At 37.3% G+C, this 22,000-nt stretch overlaps 3 protein-coding genes across 3 annotated transcripts; 1 reads left to right on the forward strand and 2 right to left on the reverse strand.

Moving 5' to 3' along the window:
- Positions 1-215: 215 nt before the first annotated feature.
- Positions 216-10,109, forward strand: majin (membrane anchored junction protein; the record flags this gene model as incomplete). The annotated part of the gene is made up of 8 exons (XM_079257804.1): positions 216-316; positions 1,309-1,351; positions 1,465-1,540; positions 1,790-1,870; positions 2,293-2,309; positions 2,551-2,678; positions 7,690-7,756; positions 10,098-10,109. The coding sequence occupies 8 exons, from the start codon at positions 216-218 to the stop codon at positions 10,107-10,109; spliced, it is 525 nt and encodes a 174-aa protein (XP_079113930.1).
- A 443-nt stretch (positions 10,110-10,552) lies between these two features.
- Positions 10,553-12,972, reverse strand: gpha2 (glycoprotein hormone subunit alpha 2; the record flags this gene model as incomplete). Its single annotated transcript, XM_079257452.1, has 3 exons — positions 10,553-10,657; positions 10,739-10,923; positions 12,852-12,972. The coding sequence occupies 3 exons, from the start codon at positions 12,970-12,972 to the stop codon at positions 10,553-10,555; spliced, it is 411 nt and encodes a 136-aa protein (XP_079113578.1).
- A 5,867-nt stretch (positions 12,973-18,839) lies between these two features.
- LOC306769482 (glycoprotein hormone beta-5-like) lies at positions 18,840-19,728 on the reverse strand (the record flags this gene model as incomplete). The annotated part of the gene is made up of 2 exons (XM_079258098.1): positions 18,840-19,028; positions 19,537-19,728. The coding sequence occupies 2 exons, from the start codon at positions 19,726-19,728 to the stop codon at positions 18,840-18,842; spliced, it is 381 nt and encodes a 126-aa protein (XP_079114224.1).
- Between the last annotated feature and the right edge of the window lie 2,272 nt (positions 19,729-22,000).

A 22,000-nucleotide genomic window follows, 5' to 3' on the forward strand; every position in this document is an offset into this window, starting at 1 on the left:
CAACGAAAATTGATGTCCGCCATTTTCTTCAAGTATTACGGTAATTTTAGAGAAAAGTTATTCTTTCCATGATCAGAGATTTTGATGCTCTATAAACTCATCCGTGCTAGCTAAATATACAAAATAATATATATTTTTGTCATTGGTGTTGCTCTACATGCTCAACAATGTATACATTTGATCTATTGTCTGTCCCAAATTGCTGCAGGTCAGCCATGCCTCTGCAGACCTCTTCCTCTGCTTCTCCAGAAACACGCTTTTTTAAAGCGGGGAGTTTTATCTTTCGCTTCAAAATCCGAGGAGGAATAAGCTACAGGCAAGAAAGAATTAACTTTGCCTACAACTTCCAAAAAGTCATAATAGTTTATGAAAGTACTCTTATTTTTTTCTTTTTTTAATTGAGATTTTATTTATTTAATTTTTTTATTACTCCTTTATTATTATTATTATTATTATTATTATTATTATTATTATATACATATATATATATATATATATATATATATATATATATATATATATATATATATATATATATAATTTTAATTTTATTTTTTTAAATTTATTTATTTATTTTTATTTCATTTTATTTATTTTTTTAAACAAAAGCATAGATGCAGTCCTTGGACATCTAAACATCCTCTTTTCCTTCTTTACATCTCATGATTCTGTCCACGTTCATCACAAATAAACATACAACAGAACAAAACTAGTGAACAGGTCAGTCATCTGTAATTGTTGTATTAACTCCTCCAGCGTTATGTTGCTGTCTTTTTCTGCTAGATTATATTCTTATAAGAGGTATGAAATTTTCCCTAAGTCCCATACACGCATTGCCTCAGGCAGTATATGAAGAGGTGGCATGTTTCTTTTGCATCCATTTAAACTGCCTTCTTTTCAACTCGCTGCCTTAATCTCTTTCATATCCTGAAACATGTTCCTTAAGTTTAAGGATATATATCTTTTCATCTGCAAAGAAAAAAGATCTAAGGTCCCACAGGATGTGTCTGCCTGCTGTTAAAGACGACAGACTAGACTAAAATTGATCTCTATGAAATCCTTTCGTGCCAGTTTTCCTCCCTAGTCTAGGAGGCAGTTTTTTTTCCCCTAAAACATAACATTAGCTCTTAAAGACAAAGCAGCACTTCAGCTATTCACTCATTTCATATGTAAAAATAAAAGGTGTTTAACATATTTTGGAAAATGCATGCAATGACAGATGCACTGTAGAACTGTAAATGCTGGCTATATAAAACAAGAAGATAAAAATGTAATATGAACGATTTGATATATATATTTCATCAGCAGGGAGAAAACTACTGAAGATAATGGTTTCAATCAAGAAATGGAGGTAATTGCCAATGCAGTTTCTGCAATTGGAATTTTTTTTTAAGTGACACATTATCTTTTAAAGGTTAATTGTGTGTGTGTGTGTTTTCCCCTCACTGTCTCTTTTATTTTCAGGATATTGTCAGAACTGTCCTTGGTAATCTGGACAACCTACAGCCCTTCTGTACGAATCATTATATAATTTTTCCATGTATCCTTCATATTAGTTTGTCACTACCTGCTGTATCAGTCAGGAATCAGTCCGTCTTATTTCCTGCTTCTATTACTGACAAACCTAGTTTGTTTTTCCTCTGCGGTATAGTCAAGATTTGTGTTTCATGACTTATTATCAAGCCTTATTAGAAAATTATTGCAATGTCATGTAGTTTATGTTTGTAGCCCTCTGTATTACCACAAAGCATTTAAGTCAATGTAATTTCTTAATACATGTGGCGACCAGATAAGAAGCGCTGGGAAGTCGGTAAAACTAATCTTAAAGTTTACCCTTATACAATAATCCTCTATGTGGAGAAAAACAAAGGTGAGGATAAATGTAGCAACTTGAAGTATTATTTCTGAAAGTAATACATGTATTCAGTCATCCTGCTACAGCATCTAGTTTGATATAGAAATGCATGAATGATATGAAGAGATGATCATATATGAATATATTCATCTGTGTGCAGCACCATGTAAATGTATCAATAGGTGTCGTTAGATTGATGAGAGGTGGACATCACTAATTTGATCCACAAAACTCAGGAAAAAGTCTCATTCTGATTGGTGGAGCTTGTATATAAATACTAGCTTTTACTGTCTTTTCTTTGTTAAATAACAAACAAGGCTATCAGCCGAACTACTCCTGCTAGCTTGCTGTGATAACACACAGATGCTGTTGGTAGTTGATACAGTTGAATTCTGATAACTTTTCACATTACACTGACTTTATTTATTTTGTTTCAGAAAAGTCATCTGAGAAGGTGAGCGTTTCTCTTGTCGTATGTTAAAAAACAAAACATTACACAACACCAACACTGTGTACTGTAATGTAGTAAGAATGAACACAAGCTCACATTTTTAGGATAAAGCTTGTGAGATTGTGTATTTTTCCTTTGCTTGTTTTTTGTGTTCTTTGTGAAAAAAAACTTGCAATATTTGCAACACTTTTACAAAGTAGAGAATTACAACTGACAGTATTGTGAATCTTTCTCGAGAAAAAAGGAAACACAACATGCCTGCTATGTTTCTAATGAGCCTCGGGGAAAGCGCCGTCGGACAGACTCACCACTAGAGGAGGCCATACTCCAGGAGTTAATCAAGGACATGGAAGCGGGACCAAGTGTAACTGTGTGAGCATCTTTTACTTTGACTCATCTGCAACTTTTAGCAACACACATCCCCAAAAACTGCATAAAATAACTTTAAAGCAACCTAGAATCTCCATTCGAGTTTATTATGTGTCACCCTCTGGCTGTCTAGTCAGTTTCTGAGTTGTACAGTGTGGCACTGGTGTCACATTTACTTCAGTACATCCACCACATGTAAAATAAACAGGGTTATATGGAATAATATAGGCAAACCTCAGAAGTAGACCCTCTGCCATCGCTGAGGCAACATTTCTGTGCATGTTAGAGCAGAACAGATGGCATTCAGACTATTTTCTTTATGTTAAAAGAATCTGAAAAGACTTCTACATTTCTTGGCTTCTACAGCAGAAGTGGAAAACTTAATTGTCTTTTTTTTTTTTTTTTTTTTCCAAAGAAAAAAAAGCAAATGCAAGGAACACAGAGATTACGACTGTTGGTATGATACGGAGGGAGGCATTGGTTGACACTGTTTGTCCCCTGATGGCGGTGTGTTCACATCTAGGCAGAATATTGGACATACAGAGATCAGAGGAGAAATGACATGCTGTCATTGCAGAGGAAACTTGATTTTATTCCCAACAAAAAAACACGGTAAATTTTCGTAAACAATTTTTTAGACTCTAAATTATAAGTATCCATGTTGCTGCTCAGCTACACGTCACAATCGGCATCATTTTTATGCTGATTAATGCTAACAGACCACGAGACAACGGGCTCCGCTGGGGCTGAGCGTTAATAACTACAGAGATATTGTAAAATATAAGATTATTTCCGATTATCAGGGCAACATTGTGATGAAGAAAAGGAAAAATTTAGCCAGTAACTCAGACACATACACTTTGTCCTTCAGCCTAAACTAGTTATAACAAAACTACCAAATACGGAAAGAACATAAAATTTACAGCCTTTGCAAAAGTCCAAAACTATTTCAATACCAATGTTTTAAAACTTAATATAATGACATTTGTATTTCAATTGGAGGTTCAATGTTTAACAGCTGTTACTGACAGATGAATTATTGTTTACATTTAGGCACTGATGTCTAACTAATAAAAAGCAGAATAACTTTATTATATACAGATCAGATGTCAAGCTTATCAATAACTGCAGATCCCTGTCTAATGTTGGCGAATCACTATATTCATGCTGCTGTCCACGTCTGAAGATACGAAGTAGGACTTGCCACCTCAGTTATGATGCAAAGCGGCAGCCGGATTAGCCTTTAGTCTTGCATTGTATTTGTGATTCACTTTGTCCTTTAAACCTTTTGAAATTATATATTATAAATACATAAACTAACTTCCCAAACAGGGTAGGTTGATGTGCCACTTTCCATACAACGACATCAGACATTATTCCTGTGACAGCTGCTTGGAAGTATTTGGCTGAATTGTGAGCCGTCTTTCAGAACTATTGTTTCATTTTTAATTAAGTTAAACCAGAGCTATTTACAGGGTTAACATCAACAGGTTTTTCTTGGCTTCATCTATATCAAAATGCGATGTAATGTACTGGCAAAAGCCGGCGTGTATAAATTCATTTGTAAAGCTGCTAATATCTATTTTCTTTATTTCATACCATGTGAACAGGATGTTGTTGAAACAAGAAGATGCTTGTTCACGCTAATCATGTCATACACAATCTCAGGCACCTGCACTCACAATCACTCAAGCAACGTTTGTGTCAACCTCTTTGTTTCTTGCACACACAAACACGCTCCAGCAGTTCTTGCAGTTATGAAACAGACACGAGGCAAATGGGCGCCACCTCAATCACTCTGACAGATCAGTGGGGTGAAAAAGATCATTTCAGATTTGCTCACAACACTGAAACAAGGTCTTGTCATGCATCTAGATCGTATTTAACTTGTGTAAACAGAATGGTGTTGTTTTTTTGTTTTTTTTAACTTGAGCACACACTCAGATGCACAAACTATGTAAACATCCTGCAAACAGCACAGCCTGGAGCATCAGGGCTGTTTCACACTTCTGTTGAGCATTTCTCCTCCTGAACATTAGCTTAAAATGTGCAAATGTAGATGCCACACAAAAAATCTTGGGTTTGACTTCAGACATGAGCTATAGCTCATATACAGCAAAATCACATTTACCGTTTTGAATATATAAAAATATACATACTGGCAGTCAGTGCTGTATTTTCTGAGGCTTTCAACAAACAGCTTCATCACTTGGCATTTATATGTGTGTGTGTGTGTGTGTGTGTGTGTGTGTGTGTGTGTGTGTGTGTGTGTGTGTGTGTGTGTGAGCACATGCATGATGCCCAGAGCGACAGATAGTTTGTTTTTGTGTTAAACTTGCTGTAAAAAAGGGAACTGTAAAGAACGGGCTTCAGAGAACAAGTGTGGACATATTATTGTAAGAAAGAAAAAAAGTTTTTTTGATATTTCTATGCTCATTTATTGCTCTAAACAAAGATATTGATGATCAAGTGAAGATTGGGGCTGAAGTGGACCTTTTAATTATTCTTATCCTTTCTAGATTAGGACGATTAATCTCATTAGACATCCCAGAAAAGTCCTTGTCTGTCATTTATTTACCAAGAACTGGTACCTTTTTTATGGTTAAACCATGTAAACCAAAGTGAATTTAAAGTGTCTTTAATGTTACTGAGGAAATCATAGTTTGTTCTCAAGAACATGAAGTCATAGTACTTTCTTGGAAGATACTTTGACAGTTAATTGTCTTCACACTGATATGAAACTCATTCCTCTTCAAATGGTGAGACACAAGGACTTGAGGGAAATGTATGAAGATGAAGTACCAATGTGCAAATCCAACATTTCACAGACCTTCAGAAAGCCTGGAAAACTATTGATTGACCTTTTCAAAAGATCAGGGTGTCACACTGGAAGTAAAATACAAAGAAGGGACACAAAACTTTTGCACAGTACACCAACTAAAGGGAAGGTAAGAGATGTTTTGCAGGAGAATTTTTTTACTATGTTTCTTAAAATTCTCTTCAAAACTCAACTGCAGCCAGTCAATTAAATGCTATATTACAAAAATAAAAAAAATAAAAAATCAAACAGGTGTGAAATGGACAGGACTGAAAAAACACCATCAAATCACTTAAACTGGCTCGTTCTTAATGAATTAATAGTAAAATGTCTATTAAACTCAACTGCCATTTGTCCCTTACCCCTTTGTGCATTGGATGCACACTCAGAGGCTTGGAGGGCTTGTAAAGGCAACAGAGCTGGAGCTTGGCTAGTTACATTAGCTCCCATATCACAGCAGTTCTCAAATTTTCTGAGCAATGATCACAGTGATAACCTAAGTTGGTGTTTGCTACCCCCCACAACCCCTCCTCCTCGGTACCCACCCGCAACAACTGAGTGATTTCTTGTTATTTATGTGAGATATCAAACGGGTCATCCTCCTCTATATAAAATTATGTTGATTTGTCAGTTTCCTCATAACTAAAGAGGATAGTTACAGTATTTGCGGTGGATAATCTTCACAGTTGCGACGAAGCACCGACATCCTAAAAATCAGCTTCTCTCACCAAGATAAAGCCAAATTTCAGATTTTAATATGACGCAGGTCATAACTTTGTTGTATATGTATTAAAAAACTTAATGTGTTAATTCCACAGATTAATATTTATTGATTACCCCCTCACTGTGGGAATTGGGTCCCCCCAGTTTGGGAAAGACTGGTTTAACGTGACATTTAGTCCTTTCAAACCCCTCCTCCACCCACTAGTGTAGTTGCAGTTATAGAGTGAGTGGACGTGCATGAGTGTGGTTGATGAAAAAACAGAAAAGAACCTCAATAATAAAATTTGAAAATAAAATAATTCAATTATACAATCGATAAGACATTAATTAAGGGAAAAAATGAACAAACCTGATCTTCTAGGGGTGACTTGGGTTGCTGTGGGGGGGTACTGGGATGCCTGAAAGGGAAAAATCACAATGGAATAAAATTGAGCAGAATTGACGTAAATCATATTGTTGTCTTTATAGATGATAACGTTGAATTCAACATTTATACAATGTTTTACAGATTTCAAAACATCAAGACATATGTTGGGTATTCGATTAAGTTAAAAGGATAATTGTGATACGAATTATAAGCCATATCTCCCAGGCCTGGTGTTGTATATTTCCACTGTATCTCTGATCCATAGCATACCTGCAACTTTGTTTTTCACCCCCCCCCCCCGCCCAATTTTTCTGGTTTTTTTTTTTTACCTCCTATCATGTTTCCATTCCATGGAGAACTGGTCACATTTAGGCCAACGTGAACTAAAAACATCTGATTTCTTACCAATGAGGATGAAACACCAAAAAACCTGCAGTGGACAATATTTATTAGACATGAGTTTCACTTCATCACAAAACAGATCTTTACACTTTGTTTTTCACAGTACCAACAGCAGCATTGACACAACTGAGAGCAGCCCACCATCCGGAGCTCAAATAGTTCTACACATTTCAGAAACTACTTTTATGTGGCAGCACAATGCTATAAAAGCTAAGTAGTACAACATGGCATGTCTGGATACTTTAGGCAGCTTTTTAGATCCAATTTAGTTCTTTAGGCAAGAACATCAAACTGACTGTAAAGCACATGGTGGAAATGTCATGGTGTGGACTGCATTGCTTCTCATAGTCCTGGCAGCATGCAGGTATTGACTCAAATGAAGACACAAAGCAGGTTGTTTTTGGCTCCAAAGTGAAGCGTTCTATATCACTACCGTGTAATTAATGGTGTTGCGAGGTCATGCATCACGAGGCAATGTACAAAGAGATTTTCCTGTCATTAGATGCAAGATTGTCATATTATTTTTGAAAATTTCCCATTATACTTATGGTTATTATTATGCAGATAATGTATGTAAAATATGTAGAGTTCATGTCTATTATGGTTTGGTGATTGATGCCTAAACATAGCTTTTCTTTAAAGAAAAAAAAAAGTGTCATGCTTTATTTGAAACTGTTTATAAATCATACGTGTCCAACTTACAGCAAAGTGGACGCAGGCCATCAGTACGGGAAAGCAGAAGACGAGATTGATGAGGAACATGTGGTAGAGGTAAAACTTTTACCTGATATGTCAAACTCTTCTCTGTCAAATAACAAATGCAGTCATTTTATCACACAGTTACTTAGAATTAAGCCGTTTTAAGAATTCGTCTTCCAGTTTCCGTCTAATATCACTCTTTCACTTCCTTTATTACACATGCACACATACACACACACACAAACTTGCAGCATCTCTGTCTTTATTGAAGCCCCGGGCTAACATTAGTGCAGACAGGTAGGATAACAAGGGTGATTATTGTTAATAACAGCATTACATCAGACAGATTGTACAAGTAACTGTGCAATTGCATGTATGTGTGAGTGTGTGTTTGTGTGTGTGTTTTTTAGTGATGAGCTTCAGTTTGATTAGCAACAAAGTCCCCAAATTACCCTCTTTCACTCCCAGTCACGTCCACAGCCTTTAATCTAATATGATCCTGTATTCTTGTCCACTCTTTTTTTTCCACCTTTTCATGCTCTCGTCTTCGTATATTTTTCCTTGACATTCGTATTAAGAAAAAGATATTATTTAAACTCACTAAAAAAGGAATCGCTAATCTGCAAGCTGTAAAAGGAATTATGATGGAACTTCCTGGTCTGTTTAAAGTACGTCCTTCTTGTACACACAAGATTAATAGTTATATTTATTAATTAATTCCAAATTATAGTGAAAGTGAGAGCAGTTTTACCATCTGAGGTAATTATTAGGGATCTTTGATATTGGCTTCATTACCGATATCTGATATCCCTGTTTTGTCTCTTAATATCCCATACAGATTTCAACCGATAGATATAATTCAACCCATGTCCAGAAAAAAATAATTTCAGGAAACCGAGACACTTCAGACACTTAAAATAATTCCAAAACAGGTGGACAAGTCCACTTCCTGGCTCCTAATGCTGCAAGTGACCACGCAATTTGATGATGTCTTTATTGATGGCTTTATTGAAAGTTATGGCAGACAAACATGTCTGGAAAACTATACATGGCATCTCTTAGAATTTGTCATTTTGAGTTCGAGGAGATGTAGCTGAAGAGTTTGGTATATAAAATGTACAAGTTATATGAAGATAGTCGTTTTGAAAAGTAAAAACTAATACCACTCATTCTGATATATTTTTAAGTCGATATCGGCTAATATCAGTATGCTGATAATATCTCCAATAATTATTTTTACAAAGGCCTTTGGTTACAAATATATATATATATTTATCCTTTTTGTTTTTAGTTGACAAACATTAACTTTCTAGCTCCACATAAACTACAGATGCAAAGACCTAAATGTGTATTTTTTTATTATTCAAACTGAGAACACACAGGACACAGGGCAGCTGGAGGTCACCCCGATGTGGCCAGCTTTTCTCAAGAGGATGGCCAGGTTGGTGTGACAGCACAACAAACACACACAAATGCCATAACCAAGTGCCATTTTTACACACATTTCAGAAAAAAAGTTAAAAAAAAAAAAGTGAACATAACAGGGTAACACTCAGACCACAGGTACGTCTTATTTGTAAATTTGATTGACTTTCACACCCTCCGGAGAAGTGAGCTGATTGTATAGTGGATGTGCAAGACAGAAGTTGTCAGAGATTACAGAGTTTTGGGGAAATCCACCTATTATATGTACAGACATTTCAATATTTCTATGACATGCCTGTTGAAGCAGACGCCCGATGTCTTCAGGCACATTAAGGACTGACAGGACTGAGTTTGGCATGAGCATGCCGTTCGCGGTAGTAATGATATACAGTAGCAGCTTTATGGGATGAACCCACTGTGGTGGTAATGATGTCTTGTGATTTTTATTTACTTAAAACAAGTGGAAAAGTCCCCTTTTTTTCTTTCTTCGCAGGCAGTTCTTTCCATCCTTTTTCAAGAAACCTGAAAGTTCAAAATGAGCGGGAAATGGAACCAGCAACAAAGGCAAATATCTTTTCTTATTATTAACGTTTTAATATGTTTCTGCTTAAACAAGTTCACGAAGACAAGAAAGAAATTTATTGACACAGTTTAATCACAAAGTATACAGTGCATTCATTTACTTTTCATTTTACTGACATTTGCAACATTCTTTGGTTTCATCAAAAGATATTATTTACAAAATTTCTTTAAGTTCAGATTCATAAATATAAATTACTTTTGTACATTCTTTGGTCTCGTGTCTGTGATTAGCAGTTATTGCAAAGAATGGATCAACATTTACTTAGAGTTTGACATGTCCAGGAAAAAATGAATTAGCTGGATTGGCTATTATGCATTGTTTTAGTTTATCATCACAATCTGGAAATTATTGGAAATGAGTCTTTGAGCTTAAGTGAAAATACTGCTGAAATTTCTCAACTTACAGCTGAGTCAGTAAGAGTTATTCCAGGTTTTTATGCTAAAAATGTTTTTTCTAACTGCATACAACATGTTTACCAAGCCGGAAAGCAAAACTAAAAAGATTTTTTGTTTTTTTTCTAGAAGATCTCCTTTTCTACAGCCTGCAGAAACAAAGACATAAACTCTGAAGACGCATCTTTACGTAATGAAAATGATTAATTCCTGCTTATGTAAACTGAAACTAGACGTATATCTAAAGCTGACTATTTAATATTTCTGTATATTTTTGCCTGAGTTTAGCTGCAAGTATTTCAGTCGTGTAAACGTTGCTTTTAGTGATTGGTCAGCTTTCAGTTAGGTAAGATAAAGTTCAACAGGCAGAATGTGGGAAGAAAAGGAAAAGTTGTTCTATTTACTAGGAAGTTCTAACTTGGTTCTCGTCCTGTAAACGTTCCACGTCCGGCATTTGGTCATGATGTGTCAGTAGCGGGATTTGCGGCACATGTCGCAGCGGCAAGCCTTCGCCGTCAGAATCTCTATTTCATCATGGTGACGACCCCGAGGGCAGTCCAGGCGAACTTTGACCTGAAAGAGGAAGACAAATTGGAAGACTTAAAGAAAACTGTCATAAGTCATGGAGACATGGAGTTCCCTCCCGCCTCTCACCTTGGCGTCCTTGCTGATGGTGCAACATTGTGAAGCAGAGGTGATGTTGTGGGTGAAGTTGGAGGCCACCAGTACGGAGTATCTGGATGGGAAGGCGCTAGACTCACAGTAACCCACACAAGCGTAGACGAGATGGGTGCCTTTACAAGTGCCGCGGCGGTCGCTGCGGATGGTCACATTGAAGGCTGAAGGAGGAGAGAAAGTGAACTTGAATTTTTAGTTTGCAGAGGCATTTCTACTGGATGACATGTTTTGCTTTCCTGTGTTTTAAAAGTTGCATTTATTGTAGAAAGATGAGATTAAATGCATTTTATAAACATTTCCTCATTAATGCATTCAAGTCTTATTATTCCCTGAATGGAGGACTAATACTTTTTGATGCTAGACTCAAGGTTTGAGGATCTGGGTCGTTGCACTGACCCTCATATTAAACTAGATGGATGTTCAATGCACCCATAGAGGTTTCTAAGAGGCTGGCAAAAAAAAAAAAATCTATCATAATGTAGCAGCCAGCTGTTAAAGTTCAGTGACATCTGGGCGAATGTGTAAAACCCGACTTACTGCAAAAGCAGAAAATTCAACATATCTCAAAGAGATTGCACAACTAAAGGACTTTTTCTGTTTAGTCAGCTGAATAAAATGTACATTTCATCAAGCTTTAAAGATGCAAAGACACCAGAAGCTTGGATGGAACTGCTGTTTAGTCTGACCAACATAAACCAGTATGTCAATACCCTTAAAGGAAGCCGATTATTCCAAGATTTAGCTTTTTGGCTGCTAGTTTTATTGATTGAAGTCTTGGAATATTTGATGCTACCCAAAGTCGATGGGTTTTTTTTATAGGTTGGATTATCCTGAGCCATACCCCTCTCAGAAAGAGATAAAGACTTTTCCTTGTATCCAGATTACACCAGGAACAGTAGAGAGGCTAAACTAACATGGTTGTTATTAGCTATTAGACGACTACATAACAACTATGTACCAGCAAGTTATACTTTGCTGTCTTTTAACGGAAGACATTTATACTCTGACAACTTGAAAGGAAGGAAATTAAGTGCTTATTGCAATGTTGATCAATATTCTGTCGGCACAATCGCTGATTTATGCAAAAGATTGTGGGTTCGTTAAAGGGGTCCTATGATGGTATTTTAAGTTTTTTGAGCTTTCTACAGTGTTACAGTGTTGAATCCTCATCAGACATGTGAACGGCGCTGTTTTTTATCACCTAAATGTGTGTTTGAGTTTGAGTTCCAGCACTCTCTCCGTTCGGTTTCGAAAAATGCGTCGTTTTAGAGAGTTTTTTCTACTTGGAAATCCTTGTGACGTCCCGGGGGATAAGGTTCGGTGATTGGTTACCTTCTACTGGTTAACAAGGGCATGTACAAATACATCAGGCGGGTGGAAAACGTGGGATAAAGTTATTTCCAACGATGGCTGGTGAGTTTACCAAAGAGAGACATCCTGCTGCATTCGTTGCTGTGGGTTGCTGTTTTCCACTTCGTTTTCAGGGTCTGATTCAGGTTCCAACATGTAGGGCTGTATGCTGTGTGTTGACATTGTATTTTATTTTATTTATTTATTTATTTTATTTTTTTTTTAATTGAGTTTATATTAGCCTAATCCTTCTGTTTATGAGATGTTACAATGACGGCGTAAGCAGTTGCGGTGCGCACTCCCGATGTAGCACGGTGGCGGGAGGCGGGGCTTAATGCGGAAGAGTCTCAATCCACTCGTTTTGCCCACAGGCTGATCTGACAGCCTACGGAGAGGGTCGGTCTGAAGTGAATAAAGCGATTTGTGACAATAACTCGATCAATCCCAGCCCTTCTGGTCTCAGAAATAAAAATAAATTAGCCTGAAATGCACATAATAGTTCCACTTTAAGGAACACAGGAACATAAAAGCATCTTTATGATTACTTTTTATTGTCTCTAAAAAATACAAAAGTGAGATTTGATGAGGTTTCCAGAAACCTGGTGATGGGTTATCTCCATTCGACTGCTACGTCAACTGGTTTCAGAACCAGACCTCTCATAGATGTAGCGAAAAAAAGTTCTGATTCTTTTTTTTCTTTTTTTTTTTTTGCTTTTAAATATTTAAAAGTAAAACTCACGATAAAGGTGACATCCTGGGGTGAGGGCCTCATACGTCCAGCCAGTAGGAGAAAAGAAAAGCAGCAGTGAGATCAGTGGTAGAGCCAGCAGGCAGAGGTGTGAGGTCATGCACTGCGACATCTGCAATGAACAAAACTGTAAGAAGTTGCTGGAAGATCTGAGAAATATTGAAAAGGATATTTTATTAAAAAATCTTCAGACAAAAGAGTTGGACTTCTTTGATGTAGAGTAGACCTGATTTGACCTTTAACTGTTTTTAACACATCTATGTTTAGTTTTCTGGATTGAGAAAACCTTCTTTTCTCTCTGCTCCTCTGCTGAACTTTCCCCTCAACTGAAGGGGAAGTTCAGTTTGTGTGAAGAGGAGGGGGGGGCTCCCTCTTCACACAAGGTGATCCCCCCCCCCCCCACCCCCCCCCCCCCCCCCCCCCCGCAAGACTGCTGGTGTGTCACTCATTTTGCTTCCATCCAATGTGACTAAAAACAATCCTGTCTCTATCTTTTCAATCTGCCTCATTTAACAGCTACCTGCAGACACACGCTATATACACAACCTGAACAAGTACACGTGCAAAACGTACACTCAGCTGCATGACAGCACATATTCACCACACACACACTAGCACTGTTAAAACAGGGCTGCAAAATGAAGACATGATAAAGGATCCACTTCAACCCACATCAATATGCACAAGAGCATTTTACTTCATGCACTTGCCCACCACCTCACCCACACACATGTGCAAACAATAAAGTCATCTTTTCCCAGGAGTTTGGTGGTCCTGAACTCTGCCCTGTAATTAAACAGCTCTTTCCAGCTTTGCTTCCTCAGTGTTGGGAACCAGCACTGTGGCGGCAGCAGCAAGACCCCCGGGATGTCGTCAGTGCTGCCGGCATGACCAAAATTAGCAGGTCAGTACTGTGATTGTGGGTGTGTGTGAGTTTCAGTTGTTGAGGAAGAGGGACATGCCTGGCTTTTTCCTCTTATGTGGGGTTTCCATGCCTAATAGTTTGGTTAGCCTTTTAGAGAAAATAGTTTGTAATGTGTAACAGTGCACTGTGGCAGGTGATTACTCAGAAGGTCAGACTGCAGAGGAAATGTAAATGGACATGTTTTCAGTCAGAAATAAGGGGAACATATAAATACTGAGAAAGTGTCACCAGTTTAAGGGTTCATGTGGATACAATAGAAATGCTGTAAAGAACATGCCACATTTCCAGTATACTTCATATTTAACCATCAAATGTGTTGTTTTGAAACTAATATTTTCTGTAAAACCAATCCATCTGTTGTTAAAACAGAATACTAAGATTCTCAAAACAATTGTTATTAAAACTTAACAAAAGGATGAGTTCAAGGTGTAAAAGTGTAAATGAGGCATGGAATTAACTATTAAAATCTCAAATATTAATGACAACACATGCTAGCTTATGTAAACAGAACCAAAACCCTGCACATAGCAGCTATTGATATATTTACTCTTTGCACTATTTTAGCTTGAACTATTTAAATGGTTGTTTTTAAGGAAACAACTGTTGCAAAATACAACTCATAAAATGAACGGGACAGCAAGAAACAAGCCATATAAAACCCCATTTTAAATGTTTGTTTCATGTTTAACAAGGATGAAATAACACAAAAATTATTTTTAAGGTGTAAAATAAGCAAGTTCTTACCTGGAGAGTTGAGACTTCTCAGTTGCAGGTGTGTTGTCTGACAGGTGTGTGTGTGTGTGTGTGAGAGAGAGTGTCTACTGGGAGCCTCATGCAGGGATATAAGTAACAGGTAAGAGCTCTTGACACACCCACAATTAAAGAGATGAGTTTGTGTGATTTTTCTTTTCTATTTTTTTTTTCTACTGGTTCCTCTTTCTCCTTCTCTCTGCAGCTACTCTTTCTACCTGCACAGCCTAACACACGGCATTAAAAGGTATTCATATCATAGTAAACTTCTTTGTGAAAGGTTTCTCTGCTGGAGCGTGTCACCATCCTCAGGTCCCTCCTCCGGTTTCCCCGTTTTAAACCTTCAACGGGACCACTTGCTGCTGTGACACAGAGGAAAAGTAGATAGGTTTTCCATCAACGCACCACCACAACATTGAGATCACACACACACACACACACACACTTTACCTCACAGCATGCATGGAGACACATATGTTTACATTAAAATATACATGTATGCACAAAGAAAATCACAGGAAAAAAAACATTTTAGGCCTTTTCCAGTTGATAAACAGAAGTTTTTCATTCATAAGCTGCACTGAAAGCAGATTACACACACACACACACACACACACACACACACACTCAAAGCAAGGATGGGTTTTCCATTTGTCGTTGGAGCAGGAAGTACAGGGTCAGGTCAGAAGATATTGTGGGTTTGGGTCAGCTGCGCGTGCAGCACATGGTAGGTATATTCTGGGGAAATCTGGATCAGTCTCTCCTCTTTCTTAGTTTGAAAAGAAAGACATCTTAGCAACCACCCTCACCATAATCTGTTTATAGACTCTGAGATTATTAGATGGACTTTGAGCAGCAGTATCTGGATGCTTCACCAGCACAAAAGACACAGACTGCCAAATCAAACCACAGATGACTGTGATTCTTAAAAAAGGGAAGCCAACGACCGCAAAATGGGAGTCCGTTATACTGTTTTGGTGGGTCTCCACTAGAGATGACGTCTCAGGATGAATGAACAAATGCCCTTTTTACTGTGTCTTTCAACAGTTGGCAATGTCAGTGAAATTCTGAATGTCTTATAAATGAATTTATTTAAACAAGTCAATGTTGCTCTGGGTTGTTAGCGCCACAGAGAGGCTGCTGCATAATCCACTAGTATTTAGTACAGTCAAAGCAAATTCTCTACATCTGAACTCTAAAAGAGATTTCAAGGATTTGCTTAATATGTAGATATCTAAAGTTGTGTTAATAGAATAAGTTTAGTTGTATAGTTGACAATAAAAAGAATCCCAGAGCGGCTAAAAATGTTTATGTTTCTCAATGTGAAATTACAAGATGTCATTGTCTATTATTCCAACATAAACTCACTGAGATTTCAGAGAATCCCGAATGAAAAAAATAACAACAAACACAGTTTAATAACATAGACCGTATATGTTAAATACTGCATTCACAAATACAAGATGCAATTTTTTACAAGAAATCATCAAACCACCTTATTCATATCTAAGTTATGTGGATCACAGTAAAGCATCAAACAGTGTCTGTGAGAGCAGGATATCTGCAGCATTTCCATAATTAATCAATTCAAAAGTCAAGAAACTCATTATAAGTAATGAAAAATATGTGTGTACATCTTATTACACTTTAGTTTGGAAACAATCTACCGGTACTTTTTATTATTATTATTCTCCACAAGAAAGGAGCAATACTTTAATAGACAACTACAACTAATTAAAAAAGATTATCTGATATCCTCTCATGAAATGATCTCTTTTGGAAAACACAAAATCCACAGGAGAGTTTTTACTTCACCTCAGTTTACCTTAAATGTAGCCTATAGGGACTGGAAGTAGAACTGTTTGTACAAAAAAAAAAAAGTTCATTCATTTTTAACCTGTATGAGGTAAAATGAAGTCACTGAACCCTTTATCACAGATGTACAACAGACCAAGGACCCATCCTGAAGAAGAAACCTTAAGTAATGCAGAAATGGTGTCTTGCAGATGTTAAGCATTACTTAGCTGTTGTTTAACACCACTTTTCTGTCATTTAAGTTACTTTACATTTCTCTGTGGTTGTTTTGTGGCGACCTAAGCTGCCTTAGCTTCTTATCATTTTCATTGTATTATCCATAATATTTTCTCCTTTTTATTTTGCTCCTCTGAATGTTTCCCTCTTTTATTTCATGTAGTAATTTTAGCATTTATTCAGAATTATTTACATTTAATTTTCAATGTATTATCAGTTTTTCTTTTATGTTAAATTAAAATTGATCAAATCTGTGGAAAATAATGATGCAATGTAACCTAAATCAGATCCAGTATTAAGACATGTGCTAAACAAGCTCTGTTAGGATAAGTAGAAGCAAAGTAGAACATAATAGTATAAACCAGAAAATGCTAAATAAGGCACTAGTTTAACATATAAAATCAACCATAAACAGCTTGAAAATCCTGCAATAAATACACTAGATCATCCACTTAATATGTCATATTTTTCTGTGTCCATCTTTCTGGTTTTCTCGCTCCTCCGTGTGTTGAGTGTTGGCCTTCATACATGTGACCAGACATTTGATAATCCGTGTTTTTACCTTCAAATTAAACCCCTTTTTCTGAAACAAAACAGTTCAACTTCTAGGAACTTGTAATGAACCTATTTTCTCACTGATTCAGGATGCTTTGAGTGCTAACTTATACAAACACCATCGAAAGGAAACACAATTATCATCATGTGGCCCCTTCGAACCAAACATTCCCACTCCAGTTGTGTCAGTGGAAAAACGGAAAGTGTGACATCATCACCTGATAGTCTGTGCCCCCTGCACATGTAAACACACAAAGCTGTTAGTGTGTTAACAGTAAGTTGCATGGATAGGTGCAGCATGTTTCATCTGATGTCATGCAAACCAGAGAGAAAGAGAAGAAGAGAGCGAGAGAAAGAGAGAGAGACTATGGATGAGAATGGGCTGCACCTCATCAGCAGCTGAGACATGAATGAATAAAGTTTAAATGTTCACATTCTTACACACACACATGCAGTAAAACATTACTTCAACGATTCTGCGAGCTCAACAAAGTTTGTATAGCTCAGTGGCGCTGTCGCATTCAGTTGCCATGGCAACCATGGCACCTTGAATAACATTTTTTATGTGCCTGCTTCTACTTTGGCCCTGTTATTGCAATTTGTGTCTGTATGTGTGTGTGTGTGTGTGTGTGTGTGTGTGTGTGTGTGTGTGTGTGTGTGTGTGTGTGTGTGTGTGAAGGTGTGTTGGGTCTCAGGCTTGCATGGCAGAGTGTCATATGGATGTGTGTACGTTTGCATACAATGTGAATGAGCATCATCATGTCTGACATAAAATTATGTACATGTGTTATTTTAGGCACAGTGTAAGGAAAGGATTAAGCAACGTTTTCCGTTTTTTAGCACGCTGTTTCAGTCTGGCTGATCAGTTTGGCCCCATGCAAGAAAACATCTGCAATGTAACAAGATAACACAAGTCTTCACTTTTTATTTCATACTTGATCTTAAACTTGCTGTGTAAGCTGTAAGTTTGCAGATGTGTGTGTTCCTCAAAAGTTGTACAAAAACACTTGAAGCATACAAAAAGTACCTTTTACCAAATGGAATTGACAAGGACACAGTGGAGTTACTACTTACTCACTATAGCTAAGGATATGTATTCTGGTTTTCAGGGAAAAAATAAAATCCAAACCAAAGAAATTGAACTTTTGGGTTAAATAAATCCTCAGATTCAACTTAAATATGACTTTACTGCATTGTAAAGACAAATGGTCAAAAATTAAAACAGCCTATAAAAGAAACTTAGTGCACTAGTCTGACAGCGTGTTAATGTTGGCGTTAAAGAAGACTTTATGCAGAACCCTGTTAATTAATAATGTCTGTTTCAGTTGTGTTTGTATTTCATTATTGATTGTAATAGATACATTTGCATTTATCCACATACTGTGAGCCTCAGTACATACATACAGTGTGAAATACTGAATGCAAACAATGTTAATGTCTCTGTGTTTGGTTGCAAACAAAACTACTGGTTGCTTACATTTCTCTTATTCTTAATAACACCATTAATTGTTTTTATCTACAAGTTCTACATTCCCAGTTATTAAAGTCATAATAAAAGATTGTTATGTCACCTTTCCAAATTTTTCTTTTTAGTCAAATGTTACTGCCTTTATATCTCCTCTGTTCTTCTATATAATTTCATTTATTGCTCCCACAACTCCGCAAGATGACATTCATATCAGAAGACATGTTGGTTTCTTTAAGCAGAGGCCGATCTGTCAGAAGGTCTCACACTCTGTGTCCTGGGTGGAGCAGACGCTACAGTGGCAGTGCAGGGCCATGGGATAGTGGTAGAGAGGGGAGATGTTGGGCTGGCAGCCAGGCAGCCGAGCGGTCATGTGACGGACAAGACTGTACGTGCACACACGATGGTGTCGGTGGATGTAAGGTGGCTCTGGTATGGGCCTCTGGAAGTTCACAAAGACAAGCATTTAATTTACTAAATGAGTACTTGATATTAAGTAGGTGTGTTGCTGGATTATGGCGCATAAACAAAAGTGAAAGTGTGTGCTTCCTAAAAATCTAGAGTTGATATAATTAATTTGTAATCATTGTGTTGAACTCAGTGTTTGATAAAAAATTTTTTAAAAAAACACATTTTAATACGTCAGTTATGACGGTAATGAATTATTACTATTTTTATAACAGATTATAGTGCATTTACAGGCTTTTTTTAAAATGTTCTATTTTAATTGTCATAAAAACATTCACAAAACTCAACGTTTTGTGAATGTTTTTATGATGCATCATGTTTGTAGACAAAGAAGAGAAGAAGAGATCATTCCTATTTGGCAACTTGAGACAGTAAAATGCAGCTGAAAATGTTTAGAAGTCTCACTGTTACAGGGCTGGCTGTGAAAGCATGTAAAAAGAAAAGAAAAAATGTGTGTGTACGTGTGTTTGTATTGTAGGTACCTCCCAGGTGTGACAACGCCCCCAGCAGGCCTCTGTGGTGATGCGCAGACCCTTGCAGCCAGGTTTCTGAGCTACAAAGGAGTACTCGCGCACTGCGCAGCCTCTGAAACCGTGGAGTGGTGTTGTCACGGAGACACACAACACAGTTGCTCCGGCAACCAGGAGACAGAGGGAGAGGGGATGGAGCAGCATGCTGAGTATGGTGGAAATACAGACGGAGGGTTAAAGCTGACTTTTTGGGGAAAATAAACTATAAGTGAAGAAACAGATCTTGTTGAGAACAAGTCAACTTTCATCATGTGTTAGTATTGACCTTTTATTGATTGTTGATTATTAATTACCAATAAAGAAAATGACAACTGAAAAACCCTGAACATTAGATTGCAAACACTTATTGTTGAAGTTTAGGTGATTTATGTCCAAGGTTTTACCAGTAAAAAGGAATCAAACACATTGAGACGTTTAACATGACTCACAACTCCCTCTAGTGTATTGTCTGTCTACTGCAAACACCTTTAATTTACTATACATATTGAAGTATTACACTAACAAAATGTCTGACACTGGAGTAAAAAGAGCCTCTTGTGTTCTCATGCTGTTAAAGCTGCATTTCTCTTCTTGCTTGCTAAGTTTGCTTTATACTCCTGGGGACATTTTACTTCCTAACAAAGATCTTAAAAGAAAGATGGATTAAAAAACAAAAATAGTGAACATCACTGAAAAAAAAAAAAAAATTATTGTTATTTTTAAAATTATTGACATGGTACTTGTATTATTATATGATTAAATGTTTAAAAGAAGATAAAAATATCTCACCTTACAAGCCAGACTTGCAGGATCTTAGCTGCAGGACTCCAATGTCTTTCTGTCCAGACAGTCCAGTGAATGGAACCAATCTGCCCTAGTTGTTTTTAGAAGGCCATTAGGGAGGACGGACACTCTGACATCACAGTAATTACAATAAAATACCATTAGACCCCAAATCAGAAATAATGGAGAGTCCCTGTGCTTGTCTGTGCTTTTATAACCTCAGTCTGCATCTCTCCCTGAGTACATCTTTTTTCCAAGTCGTTTTTTGCTGTGCTCTGATGTGAGGAGAGGCAGCACCAAACCTAAATACATCTTCAAACCATTTAAAGCAGAGTCACATATGGTTTTTTGTTTGTTTTTTATTATATTTACTATTACTAGAAAAGAAATTCCTGATAAATTCAAGGTAAAGGAGTTTAGTGGATGTGTCCTGAAATTGACCATCATTTAATACCAGAGACAACCTATATTTTTTATTGAATCTCAGTTGTATCTACAGAAACTGATTAATTGTACTAACTTTACAATGTTATGTTCAAACCATGTAGGACGTTTTTGGTGTTAGTCCATCCTTCCATCCATCTTCTGCCGCTTATCCAGGATCGAGTTCCGGTGCAGAAGCTTAAGCAGGGAAGCCCAGACTTCCCTCTCCCCAGCCACATTTGCCAACTCTGCGGGGGCGATCCCAAGGTGTTCCCGGGCCAACCGAAAGATATAATCCCTCCAGCGTGTCCTGGTTCTTCCCTGGGGTCTCCTCCCACAGGGACGTGACTGGAGCACCTCACCAGGGAGGCGTCCAGGAGGCATCCTGACCAGATGCCCTACCCACCTCAACTGGCTCCTTTTGATGCGGAGGAACATCAAGAGGAGCTTTCTCTTAAAGAAAGCAAGGCCACCCTGTGGAGGAAACTCATTTCAGCCACCTGCATACAAGATCTCCTTTTTTCTGTAAAGACCCACAGCTCATGACCGTAGGTGAGGATAGGAACGTAGAACGACTGGTAAATCAAGAGCTTTGCCTTCTGGCTCAGCTCTCTCATATTCAAAAGAAACTTTTGGCCTTAGTTTCTTTTGAATATGAGATCTCAATGACTGATAATGAATCTGTCCTCCTTGTACAAGCAGGTAGATGACAAAAATGTACACACAACTTACACAAGTGCAGGGCTGAAGAATTATACATTTCATGAGAAATATGCCTAAAGATTTGCTCAGTGATGACATTTTTAACATCTTTTATGGATGATTATCTTGTTAGTTTAAGCAAAGCAATTTCATCATGTCTTTAGAGTTGTGTGTGCAACCAGACAAATATATACATATATACTGTATATGAAAGAGAGAGGGGAGAAAGCAGCAAATTAAGTGAAATGGTCGCTGTCTGGGCAGTTTATGGCAAAAGACAAATTAACAATGCTGCTGTTCCCTTTAGCTCAACCATAATTCATAATTTGACTTTCTGCTGTCCATTAAGAGTCATCCTGTGAGACAGTCTTGTGTTATTTCTGTCGGGGATGACCAACAGCCTGATGTCCTCCTTGTGTTGTTTAAGTGTTCCCTTTTTTGAGCAGTGTATGAATTAGCTAAAGAATTACCTTAAAATGTCTCCGTGGCTCTTCTTCCATTGTTTATGTCAACATAAGTGATGTGAACA

The sequence above is a fragment of the Telmatherina bonti genome (assembly GCF_933228915.1).
Source record: "Telmatherina bonti genome assembly, chromosome: 18".
NCBI lineage: Eukaryota > Metazoa > Chordata > Actinopteri > Atheriniformes > Telmatherinidae > Telmatherina > Telmatherina bonti.